This window comes from Amphiura filiformis, chromosome 19 (genome assembly GCF_039555335.1).
Source record: "Amphiura filiformis chromosome 19, Afil_fr2py, whole genome shotgun sequence".
NCBI classification, from domain to species: Eukaryota; Metazoa; Echinodermata; class Ophiuroidea; order Amphilepidida; family Amphiuridae; genus Amphiura; species Amphiura filiformis.
Genome location: NC_092646.1, coordinates 43438624 through 43451472, shown reverse-complemented (window position 1 = coordinate 43451472; position 12849 = coordinate 43438624). Strand labels below are relative to the sequence as shown.

The 12849-nt window shown below is 38.8% G+C and overlaps 1 protein-coding gene across 1 annotated transcript; it reads right to left on the bottom strand.

The window, feature by feature from the left end:
- Positions 1-579: 579 nt before the first annotated feature.
- Positions 580-11495, bottom strand: LOC140141628 (carbohydrate sulfotransferase 11-like). The gene is made up of 3 exons (XM_072163539.1): positions 11396-11495; positions 10132-10472; positions 580-1498 (listed from the first exon to the last, which is right to left on the bottom strand). The coding sequence occupies exons 1-3, from the start codon at positions 11493-11495 to the stop codon at positions 617-619; spliced, it is 1323 nt and encodes a 440-aa protein (XP_072019640.1). The 3' UTR covers positions 580-616.
- Between the last annotated feature and the right edge of the window lie 1354 nt (positions 11496-12849).

The window sequence follows — 12849 nt, the reverse complement described above, 5'->3', positions numbered from 1 at the left end:
TCAATTCTATCATATTTCAGTTCCTTTTTCTATAATAAGATGCCCTTGAGTTTTTATCGTAAATCTATTAAAGCTAGCAGCATGCCCTACATCCTGGCCACTGGCCTCATACCGCGTATCGTATACTATACCTCATAAATATTTATTAGGTATAATCCAGACATCTTATTGGTTAATAATGCCAGCGTCCGAGTACGGTATTTTTACTACTTCCCCGAGCCTGTGCAATTACGCGAATGCGGGAAAGTAGTAAAACCTTCCGCACGCGACTACCACACGGTGTCTCGACCCCGTGTGTCACCGTTTTTTTCAGACGTAGCATTATGCAGATGCGTTTATCCTAAAAAATGGCTTCTGCAAAGGTTATTTTGGCGAGATAACCGAGTCTTTAAAAGAACATTAGAATAATATAGGTCTAAATGTAAATTGATTGAACAGAAATCATACAATTCAGCAAAATATTAAGGTTATTTACTATGTCGGCCGGCACGCTGACTGGTATGCTACCGGTGTGTTTTGGCTTTTCTTTACGATTTTACCGTGATAGTGCAAATATTTATTTTATACAACTTTACAGACGTGCGCACTTGCGGAAATACGTATGCGCTAATGGAAACTATTTAAATGGAATGTACCCAAACAAAGATATGTCTGTTCTATATCTCCGATTTAAACCCTTCATTTCAGACCTTGTTAACTCTGAATAATACTTTCGTAGAATCGCACCACCAGATGACCCAGTCGAATGATCCGATTTCTCTAAAACTACCTTCTGTAAATCATCTCTCTTTAAAGTACGTAATATTTGTTTTACATCAAAGTCAAAAGTTTCAAATTTCCCGATAGCATCGTACTGAACGTGACAAGGAAAACACATATCAGTCATTGGTTGCCAATGCTCCGACCCAGGTAAATCAAACCTCGTTCGTTTGGAGCCTAAATATCGCACAAATTCTCTAAACGAGACGTTAAACCCACTTGTAGGCAAATCGTTGAAGTTAGTCAGAGTATGGTTGCTAAATTGAAAATGAATCATATTTCCTAAATTGACAGACCAATTTCTTCTGCCTCGCCTCTCAGTGAGAGCAAGTTTCTCTCTATATCCTGATAGAATTCTTGTCATGGGATTACGAACAAATATAAACATGGAATAATTCTGCAGCCTAAACAACGCTTCCTCCTCTGAATACTTAGCTAAAGTAGTTTTGTTAAGCCTGTTCTGCTTATGAGCCAAAAGTCTCGCTTCATTCTTGTATTTAACCATGCCGTTGAGATAAAGGAAAGCTTTTTTCCAGTTGGTACAAGCAGCTTTAGGTACGTAACAGTAAAGAGTTCTGTATTCGTCTGACACCAGTATATGTCGTAGATGCGCATGGTGCACCTTCAGCCATTGTGACAATGGTGTAGTACGAGGTGAAATGGACCTGCAAGTTTTACGCATTTTGTGCACACGATTCGCTTGCTCTTTTTCCCACTTTACAATATCGGTCATGCCATCCTGCAAAGGAAAATATACAAAACTGTAATAAGTAAAATACAATAGCACGTTATGTTTGACACAAATTGTAGTTGTTAAGGTGGTTATAGTACATTTTAATGGTAGTCACAAGGCAACTCCCATTCCAAATTATTCACCCTGTTAGATTGCTGCTTAAACCACAAGTAATACGGTATATTATCAAGGCCATTTCCTACACGTGGTAGAGTAAGATATAATAGAGATGCAGCAACTCTCATACGCTGTAATCTTACGCCCGCATAACAATTCAAAAATCACTCTCCTGTGACGGAGGAAGGTTATTTACCGTCGCTTTATCTTTTCTGTTTCGGTTTCGGGTCGCATTGTTCATTTTGAAGTGTTAGCATGGTACGTGTGAACAATCCTTTTATTCTAGTATTTTGTTGCCAACTGAAAATTTGAACGAAGATAATTTCTGTTTTCGGTTTCGGGAGTTATGTTAATTTCTGACATGAAAACGTGAGATGAGAGGGTTGATGCTAAATCTAGACAAAAGAAGTGTCTAAAGTTTACGGTCGTAAATTCGCGATAAATTGTACGGCTTTAATTGACTTGCGTTGTGTGAATAGGTACTTCCGCCTAGACGGGAGTGGCTCGTGAAAATAGCCCAGCGTAGAAATATACACAAATCAGTGTTGCCAAGAATTACGTACACTTGTTCGTGCAATCGCGCAAAAATCGGTCATAGTATGATTATGTAGAGATGAAACGGGGAATTATTTTCGTCCCAAATACACCTTAAAACTTGCGTGTGTGGTAATATACAACACCAAAGAAGTGCGTTGAAGTGAAACTAATTGGATTTCTTTCATTGGAATTGGTAATCTGATAATTGCTTCAGACAAAATCTATTTTAAATGTATATTATTTGTCATTCATTGACCAGGTTAAACATGTTAAAGATGGCAAATTGTGTAGTAGGGGAAATGAGAGATTGGGGATGATGAGACGAGGAGAGGAGAGGAGAGGAGAAGAGTGGAGAGGAAAGGAGAGGAGAGGAGGGCGAGTAGAGGAGGGATGAGTTTAGGGTAAAATAAGCAAAAAACAGATGAATTAAGAAAGTCCAATTTTTTTTACAAATTACCCAGACAAACACAAAAACAAAATACAAAAAATAACAAACACGCAACAACAACAACAACACAAACAACAACAATATATAGCAGTGAGAGGGGGAGAAGAGTAAAGGGGATCTTTGTAAAACAGAAACTTGAAATAGAACATAACAACCTATAAATGTATGCACATAATTCAACAGACGACACAGTTGGGGAGGGGGAGAGACAGAAAAAGCGAAATGTACAGTTTAACAACATCAAAGCCCTAGGTATTAGAGGAAAGTATAGCGAAAGGGGCGCTAGACCACTAAAAACACCGATCTTCCACACACTGTGGGTGTTCCATAATCTTGTCTTATCCAGCCTTTATTAACAACAGGCATCCACCTCTATTGAAATAAGCTGCTTGGTACTTCAAACTTAAAAATGAATTCAAGTAACAGAATCAACTCACATATTCCCTTGCGTTTTCGTTTCTGAACAATAGAGCTCCCGAAACAGAAAAGATAAAAAGATCCTTAGGCAGCACAGGACTGATCGACTAAAGACATTATGATAAACATCTACCAAAAATAATTACCCCCTCCCCTTAAATAATGGTAATTATTCATAAACAGTTACTAAGTAATCGTATGCCAAATTTGGGATATGCATGCAGTCGAAGCCGAATTTATTTCTGCGCATTATGACACCTCATTTGCTGCAATGGTCCCAACATTGATGTCGCAGCGTACATTTAATGAAAGTAAACCAAGATTTGAAAGTTGCAGCAAAGTCCTATAATTTGCTTGTATTCAGTATCCATGGAACTGTATATTTTTTCATATACTAGTCCAGGTAAAACACACTTACGTGCAGACGTTTCGATAGCTATCAGCTATCTTTCTCAATGCTACTGTTGATGTGATGATCGTTGAACAGCTGTTGTTGATTGCTGCTTGGCAACGGAGTTGCCAGACGATTTCTCCATCAACAGGTCGTCAAAGATGTGACTTAGGTTGTACTGGCCCTCGTCTCGGTTCATTGTGGTGCCTTGTTTTCTGATAGTGATGGCCTCCTTTATCCATATTGTGTATTTATCACACTCTTTACCAACGATCTTTGCCTCATCCCAATTGATGACATGATTATTGTCCACAACATGGTCAGTTATCGCTGATTTGTGGATGGTTGACTGCGATGCTTTCCTGTTGGCTCTATGCGGAGGTTAGTAGCAACTTTCTCTGCCTCATTTCTGTGTTCGTCTAAGCGTTTTCCGAATTTTCTGCCGGTTTCACCTATGTAAGTAAGATCACAGTTTTTGCACGGAATTGAATTGGCCATAATTCCCGCGAAATCAGAGCTGGACAAAGAAATCTCGTCCCACCTAACGAGAATTCGCGAGAACACTTTTGAGAAAACAAAATGTCGCCATGTACGGAAGCTGCAGAATTTGGCAGAGAGAGATCAAAACAAGAAGTCAAAACACGGCTTGCCTACTGGTGCTTCGGAACCCGACCTCACTGGAAAAAAGTGGGTAGTTAACCTATCTAAGTATAAATTAAGTCATAATCAGAATAATGTGCTTGCGAAAGGGCTGAATTACGCGGTTTCGCCGACTAATGTATGTAGTGATGAGTTTGTTATTGCCCCAGCAAACACAAAAACGTTTTAAAAACGTTTTTAATAAGTTATATTTTGGCTTTTGGTTTACATAAAAACGTTTTAATAACATTAAAATGTCGGGTTATATAAAGGTCATGAAAACGTTTTAAAACGTTTTGTATGAAAACACACTACAACAATATTTTTAAAATGTTTTCAAAAATGTTATTGTAAACTATTTTTGCAAACATTTTTGCCAAATATTTTGTCAACACTTAAATAACATTATGTTGAAATATTTGCACTCAGCAAACACAGAAATGTTCTTAAAATGTGTTTTTCAAAACGTTTTAATAACATTTAAATGTCGGGTTATATAAAGGTCATGAAAACGTTTTTAAAACGTTATTGCAAATATTTTGGGCAAACATTTTTCGCAAAATATTTTTTCAACCCCAAAATAACATTCTGTTTAGAATGTTTTGTATCAAGTTTTCAAAAATGTTTTTGGAATGTTATTAAAACGTTTAAACCAAACCTATTTAACATCTACTCTGAAGACATAATGAGAACAGCTTTGGAGGGGTTTGAAGGTGGAGTGAAGTTTGGCGGTACAAGAATTACTAACCTGAGGTACGCCGATGATACCACTCTTATTTGTAGCAGCAGAGTAGAGCTGATTGATCTTTTGAAGCGCATCAAAGAGGCCAGTGAAGAAAAACACCTTCTCCTGAACACAAAGAAGACAAAAATAATGGTTGTAGACAGAGAGAGAAAAAGTGATGAGTTTGTGATAGATGGACAACAGATTGAGGAGGTGAAGCAATTTGAATATCTGGGTTCAATGATTAACAACAGTGGTGACAGCACAACTGAAATTAAGAGAAGACTGGCTATTGCAAGGACAACTGTGCAGGGCATGTCAAGCATAAGGAAAAGCAGAGGCCTATCCATTGACCTCAAGGTACGCCTACTTCGTGCAACTGTGTTTTCCATTGCCACTTATGGATGCGAGTCTTGGGCTATGACCAAGAATGACAGGAAAAGAGTAGATGCTTTTGAGATGTGGTGTTACAGGAGGCTTCTACGAGTGACATGGAAAGACAGGAGAACAAATTCCTGGATCCTTGACAAGATTGGTACAAGTCTAACCATCAGAAGCGGCATAATGGAGAAAGCTGAAGTACTTTGGCCATATTGTCAGGAAACATGGAGGTGTAGAAAACAGATTTTGCAAGGGGCCATGGAAGGCAAACGAGGAAGAGGACGTCCACCAACATCTTGGACTAATGACGTGAAGCTGGTTTCTAACCAGGGAATGCAAGGTGCAACACACTTGGCATCGGATCGAGTGAGATGGCGTACTCTTGTGAAGACCACAGCAGCGCTACACAGCGCCACCTGACACAGAGAGAGAGAGATTAAAACGTTTTATACCCTTTATATAACCCCACATTTAAACGTTTTCTCTTAAACATTTTTTGTTTGCTGAGCAGTAGATTATCAAAAAATGATTTTTAATGTTATGAAAACGTTTTATACCCTTAATATACCCTTTATATAACCCGACATTTAAACGTTATCTGACAACCTTTTATAACCTTTTGCGAATGATGTCGAAAACGTTTTGTGTTTGCTGGGGCCACTGAGTTAGCGTGTAAAAAGCTTACGCACCCGGAAGCGATTCAACTTAGAGCTAAGGTAGCGAGTGCGCTCAAATCTTCCAAGCCTCCCAAGTCAAATCTAAGTAAAGACGAGAGACAGGCGGTTAAAGATCTAAAGAAAGAAGATTCCATCATTATTTTGCCTGCCGATAAGGGGAGAGCCACGGTTATTTTAGACAAAGATGAATACAATGAGAAGGTCAACAACTTGCTCGGTGATACAAAAACTTATGAGGAGTTGCCATCAGACCCAACACAGAAATATAAGAGAAAGCTTGTAGCCATTCTTTCTAGACTAAAATGAGGAAGATAAGATCACGTTTGGAAAATATAAACAGTTATACCCGACTGCCGAGAATATTCCCAGGCTGTACTGCACTCCAAAAATCCACAAACCAAATGCACCCCTTAGACCCATAGTGGACTACACATCTAGGATTGGCTAGGCCACATCGAGATGGCTTGCGGATATCCTAGCCCCTATGGTAGGGAACACAGTGCATCATGTTAAGAACTCAAGTCATCTTGCAGAAGAGCTTGTGGATATTCTCATAGACGAAGGGGACATACTTAATTCCCACGACGTAGTCGCGTTATTTACTTGCACTCCCATCAGCAAAGTATTAGAAATAGTGAAGGAAAGAGTCAATAAAGAACGCTGGCTCAAAGACTATAACCAATCGCAAGGTTTCAATCTGACTGCGGAGGATGTAGTTGAGCTCTTAGACTTTATTTTGTCCACCACGTACTTTACGTTTCGCGGCAAGATTTTTAGACAGCGCTTCGGAGCGGCGATGGGTAGCCCGGTATCCCCATTAGCAGCCAACATCTACATGGAATACTTAGAGCAAGCAGCCATCATGACAGCCCCCCATTGAATGTAAGCCCAAGCTTTGGAAAAGATACGTCGACGACATCCTGGAAGTAGTAGCCAAAGACGCAGTTAAGCCGCTTACTGACCATCTCAACCAAGTGGACGATAAGCAGTCAATCAAATTCACTTTTGAGGAGGAAGTCGACGGAAAGATACCATTCTTGGATACGCTTATCGTTCGCCGCGAAAATGGATCCGTAAAGCTCTTAGTCTACCGTAAAGCTACACATACCAACCAGTACCTGAATTTCAAGTCCCACCACCCCCTTCACCAACAACTTGGTGTAGTTCGCACACTGCTTGACAGGAAAGATAAAATTGTCACGGAAGATCAGGATAAGGAAGATGAGGAAAAGATAATTAAAGGTGCTCTAAAACAGTGTGGGTACCCGGACTGGTGTGTGGAAAAAGTCAAGAGTAAAATGGCCACCCCAAGCAAAAAGCAAAGAAATCTAGTAAAGACGACAGTGAAAAATCCAGAGGTTTGGTGACGCTACCGTATGTAGAAGGGTGTCCGAGCGCGTTGCTAGAATCATGAAATCGTACAACATTCATGCCGCAATGAAACCCCACAGTACATTACGCAATCTACTCGTGCATCCTAAAGATAAACGCGAACCACACAAGTCTACCGACGTCATTTACTCAATTCCGTGCAAAAACTGTGATCTTACTTACATAGGTGAAACCGGCAGAAAATTCGGCAAACGCTTAGACGAACACAGAAATGAGGCAGAGAAAGTTGCTACTAACATCCGCACTAGAGCCAACAGGAAAGCATCGCAGTCAACCATCCACAAATCAGCGATAACTGACCATGTTGTGGACAATAATCATGTCATCAATTGGGATGAGGCAAAGATCGTTGGTAAAGAGTGTGATAAATACACAAGATGGATAAAGGAGGCCATCACTATCAGAAAACAAGGCACCACAATGAACCGAGACGAGGGCCAGTACAACCTAAGTCACATCTTTGACGACCTGTTGATGGAGAAATCGTCTGGCAACTCCGTTGCCAAGCAGCAATCAACAACAGCTGTTCAACGATCATCACATCAATAGTAGCATTGAGAAAGATAGCTGATAGCTATCGAAACGTCTGCACGTAAGTGTGTTTTACCTGGACTAGTATATGAAAAAATATACAGTTTTATGGAACAGTCCTGATGAATTTGTTCAAGAGTATCCATGGAAGAAAATGTTTTCGGCGCTCATGATTATTCTTCTTGTTTCGTAAATTCCCAGCAAACACAAAACGTTTTCGACATCATTCGCAAAAGGGTATTAAAGGTTGTCAGAAAACGTTTAAATGTCGGGTGATATAAAGGGTATATTTAGAGTATAAAATGTTTTCATAAACTTAAAAAACATTTTTTGATAATCTACTGCTCAGCAAACAAAAATGTTTTATAGAAAACGTTTAAATGTCGGCTTATATAAAGGGTATAAAAACGTTTTAATAACATTCCAAAAATATTCTTGAAAACTTGATACAAAACATTCTAAACAGAATGTTATTTTGGGGTTGAAAAAAAATTGTGCGAAAAATGTTTGCTCAAAATATTTTCAATAACGTTTTAAAAACGTTTTCATGACCTGTATATAACCCGACATTTAAATGTTATTAAAAGGTCTTGAAAAAAACATTTTAAGAATATTTCTGTGTTTGCTGGGTTCAAATATTTTAACATAATGTTATTTAAGTATTGACACAATATTTGGCAAAAATGTTTGCAAAAATAGTTTACAATAACATTTTTGAAAAGATTTAAAAATATTGTTGTAGTGTCTTTTCATACAAAACGTTTTAAAACGTTGTCATGACCTTTATATAACCCGACATTTTAATGTTATTAAAACGTTTTTACCTGAACCAAAAGCCAAAATATAACTTATTTAAAACGTTTTCAAAACGTTTTTGTGTTTGCTGGGTTTGGAGGTAAAAACGTGTGATAACCAATGAAAAATTGTCATTCATTATTCACATCAGAGGTATTGTCTATTAATCCCATATTAAAAACATTACAAGTTCAATGTTTTCTGTGACCAAAAAGGTCACAAGAAGTGGAAGACCAAGGGTTACATCCTCCCAATCAGTAGATTTTGAATCTATCTTTACCATGAGGACAACTTGCAATTGTAGACCACTTAAGACCTTGCTGGTCAGAAAAAATATTGAAATCTTCATGTTTCAATTTGACATAGCATGAATAGTGATTATTGATGTGACAATTGTTACTGATTATTACGTGTTTTGATTCTCTCCAAATGCATAAAACAAAAAGAATAATACAATGAGAGCTGAACAGATTTCCTTCAATTGATACAAAATACAAGGCAATAGGATTTTGCTGCAACTTTCAAATCTTGGGTTTCTTTTATTAAAATGTAGGCTGCGATATCAATATTGGAAACATTGCAACAAATTAGGTGTCATAATGCGCATAAACAAATATTCTACTTCGACTGCATTCCAAATTTGGCATACGAGCAACCGTTTAGGATGACCATTAATTAAAGGAGGGAGGGTAATAATGTTTTGGCAGATGTTTAGTTGACATGTTGATATCCCATTTAAAAAGGGCAACTCGTATCATTCTTGAGGCTGACTACACTCAATAACCTTGAGTTTTGCAAAGTCTTGGTTTTATTATAACCGCTGATGGTAGTAGGTAGAAGTGCCGTGTTGCAGTTTAGTGCAGGTATTCAGTATGATTTGCTCATGACTATGCAATTCAGCACCGGCACCGCAACTAGAACAGAAGGAAACCCGAAGCAGAACCAACACCACAGTATTATATCCCACCAGATATAAGAAATGAGTTTGTGTGTCCAGCTCTCCCCTCGAAGTTGTTGCATCGTTGTTTGATATTGTATCAAAATATTGTATCTTACATACAAGATATGTTTTAACTATATTTCCATGCAACGAAGTTTGATATAATAATAATAATAATAATAATATAAAATTATAAAATATATGGCTTAATAACTAACTCTTACTAGTAGTAAAGTGTGCTGAGGTTTGTGGATCAACGTGTAGGCGTTGTGCCTGTGCGTAGCGCACTATAAATCACTGCGCTTTTCTTTTTTTTTCTCTTTTTTTTAGTTGGCGTGAGGACATCAGCGGTCAACCTGCTGGTGATGGTGGTGATTGTGGAGGGGGTGGTGGTGGACACAGATGCATGTGTTGATAGAAGTGATCTGTGGCGGTGGTTACGACTGGGTGGTGGAAGTGGTACTGGTGTAGTGAACAGGTAAAGTACATCTCTAGCTCTACATGTCCGAATTAAAAAGACTAGTTTGCGTATGACGTTCTGTCAACCGGACTAAAAATGCCGTACTGCGTAGGTCAGCAACCAATCATGTCGCGCCTTTGCCCAGACGTCAGACGCAAACTAGTCTTTTTAATTCGGTCTTAATGCTTACCATGTCATGGCTGTCAAACCCGGCAAGTAACGGCTGCATCTGTATGCGTTGCCTTTGCCGAGTAGTACTGTCAATAGGCAATCTCCCTTTCTTCTTAACATTCGCTATGGCACCTTGATCATCTGGCAACATTTGCTCTGGTTGGAGTTCCTTCATTACAAGGTTCATTGAAGGCGTTATGTTCAGTTCTTCTATCAGAGCATGTTTACCCTTCTTTGTAGGTTCGGTTATCAAGGGTTGTTCATGTTTAGTGTTTATTTCTACGGTACGTCGTTTTGATGGCGGTTTTTTGAAAGCACCATAGCCGATTCGTTGCTGGTTTTGATCTTTAGTATGAGCATCTGGACACGTGAAATGAAAATGAAAAATATCAAAAGGAATGTATTCATAATTAAAAATTGACCTTTTCGGTATATCCCATAAGCCTTTCCAAGTACATCCGACTTGCAATGCGCAGTAATAATTTTCGCTAAACGATGTGCGCATCGGCTTGACGCGTACTGACGTCAAATGACGACATCTCAGGTGCACTTGCAAAGGCTTATGGGATTGACCGAAAATGGGTGTATCCTTTGTGTAAGAGAATACCAAACAAATCCCAAGACTAATCATAACCCTAACCCTAACACAACTGGCTAATAATTATTTGGTGCAGCAGAGACACTAAAATGAATACACGGGATCGATACACGTGAATTGCTATGCCCGATTTTGATATCAGACGAAAATCTTCGGATACCGGGTTAGAAAATGATGAATAACTCCCGTAAATGATTTCGTATAAAGAAACCAGATGTGGTTCCTTGCACATGAATATATATTTTGAACAGATATGATAGTCGTTAGCTTGCGCTTTGAGACAGTAGCTTGCGTCTTGAGTAAAAAACTGACAATAATTCCGCAATAATTCTGATTTATATGTGCCGAATTATATAGCGCAGTGTATAAGCCAATCGTGAAGATTGTCTAAAAGAATATGACCTATGGCATACCATGCTTGACTGACACACAGCGAAGTGAGTCATCGAGCTAATCGGCGCTATTGTCAGTAGCCTTAGTCAGATGTCCTTGGGCCTATTATATTTAACAGATCTATATGTATAATGGTCATGTGTGGCGGTGGATTCAATCTACCATGGCGATTTCTGCCATGGAGATATCGGAGCGATGACACTGTGTAACATTGATCCTAACCCTAACCCTAAGCCTTACCCTTACCCTATCCCTAACCCTAAATCCTAATCCTAACCCTTTCCATATGTACCTCCTGCAATATGGCGCGTATTGTCTAGACCTAAGATACATGTTTTTGAACCGTGACGTAATTCCAGTTGCCCTTCCCACAATTCAATGTTCCCTGCCATAATGTACTAAGCGTGTTTTTTCACTTGCATTTTGGTATAATTGATTTCTTTAGATGAAGCGAGTTGTGACGACAGAGTTGACAAACAGTTTAGTCGGCAGTTGATAATCAAAGTGCTCCTGATATACATTTGCCCTCTACTGTAATAGGCCTACTTACTTAATTTATCAGTGTTAAGGAGCAACCAAAACAAAAAATAGAACACCGCAAACATCCCCAGAGCGATAAGGAGCTTCTTCGCCCGACGGATAAACATCTCAAATAAAGACAAATATAATTAGAAATAAACAAATGTGTTATAAATTATAGAAATTAGGTAGAAACACTCAGCACATTGATGCAAAACTAAGAACAAATCCAAAGCGGAACAGGTACTGTTTTCTCTCTATCGCCGTGTCACCGCAAAATGAACGAGCTACAGTACTACATGTAAGACATATTATTTTTTGCTAAGATTACACTATAAGGGGCTGTGCAATAATTATGAGCCCTGCGGGAGGGTAAGATTGAAGGGAGGGGGGGGATTTTTTGCAGGTCGAGAGAGGTGGGGCCAGCCTGGGGGCCAGCAATGTTTGGCAGGCCGGCGGTAGGGGAGTAATTTTGGGCACACATTTACGGGACACCTTTTAAATATCACGCTCTAAAAAGAAAAACACTACAGAAACGTTCAAATATGCAAAATTTCCTACTCGATACGCTAGTACCATTATCTAGGCCATTTAAAGTTTACAACCTGGGAACACAAACATATGACATGTGCAAGAGGAGGGGCAAAGATGTTAGGAAGGCTGAGAGGGGGAACAACCATTTTTCGGCAGGCCGAGAAGGGAGCAGTCAATTTCTGGCACGTCTCATAATTATTGCACAGTCCCTAAGTGAATAGTATGCAACATAACCCGTTTTTTAAATGATATCAGTTCCTCTTTGTTTATAGACCTAGATTGTTAGTCCCATCAGTACAACGACAAATACATGAAATAAGACATTTGACCCTGGATGTATATAGTAGTACATCAGAGAGGTAACGATTTGGATCCACATAAATGACTACAATTGGTTCTCTTCTTGGATTTGGATACAAATTTAGATAACCATTTGAAATTAAATTCACCAGAAAGTTTTCTCCCATAGTAAAGGATATGGCACATTATGTGCAGACCTTGGTGGGATTTGTGTAGGCCTATTTCCTAGTCCAGACACGCGGGAGATCAACAGTGGTGTACACAGTAAAAAATATTTTAAACAACTGTTTAAAATTTTTAAACAACACTGTTTACGCCGGTCACTCTAACAACTTCTGTTCAAAGTTTAAACAACCTTGGGTTGTTTAAACTTTAAACATCCAATTTTTTTTA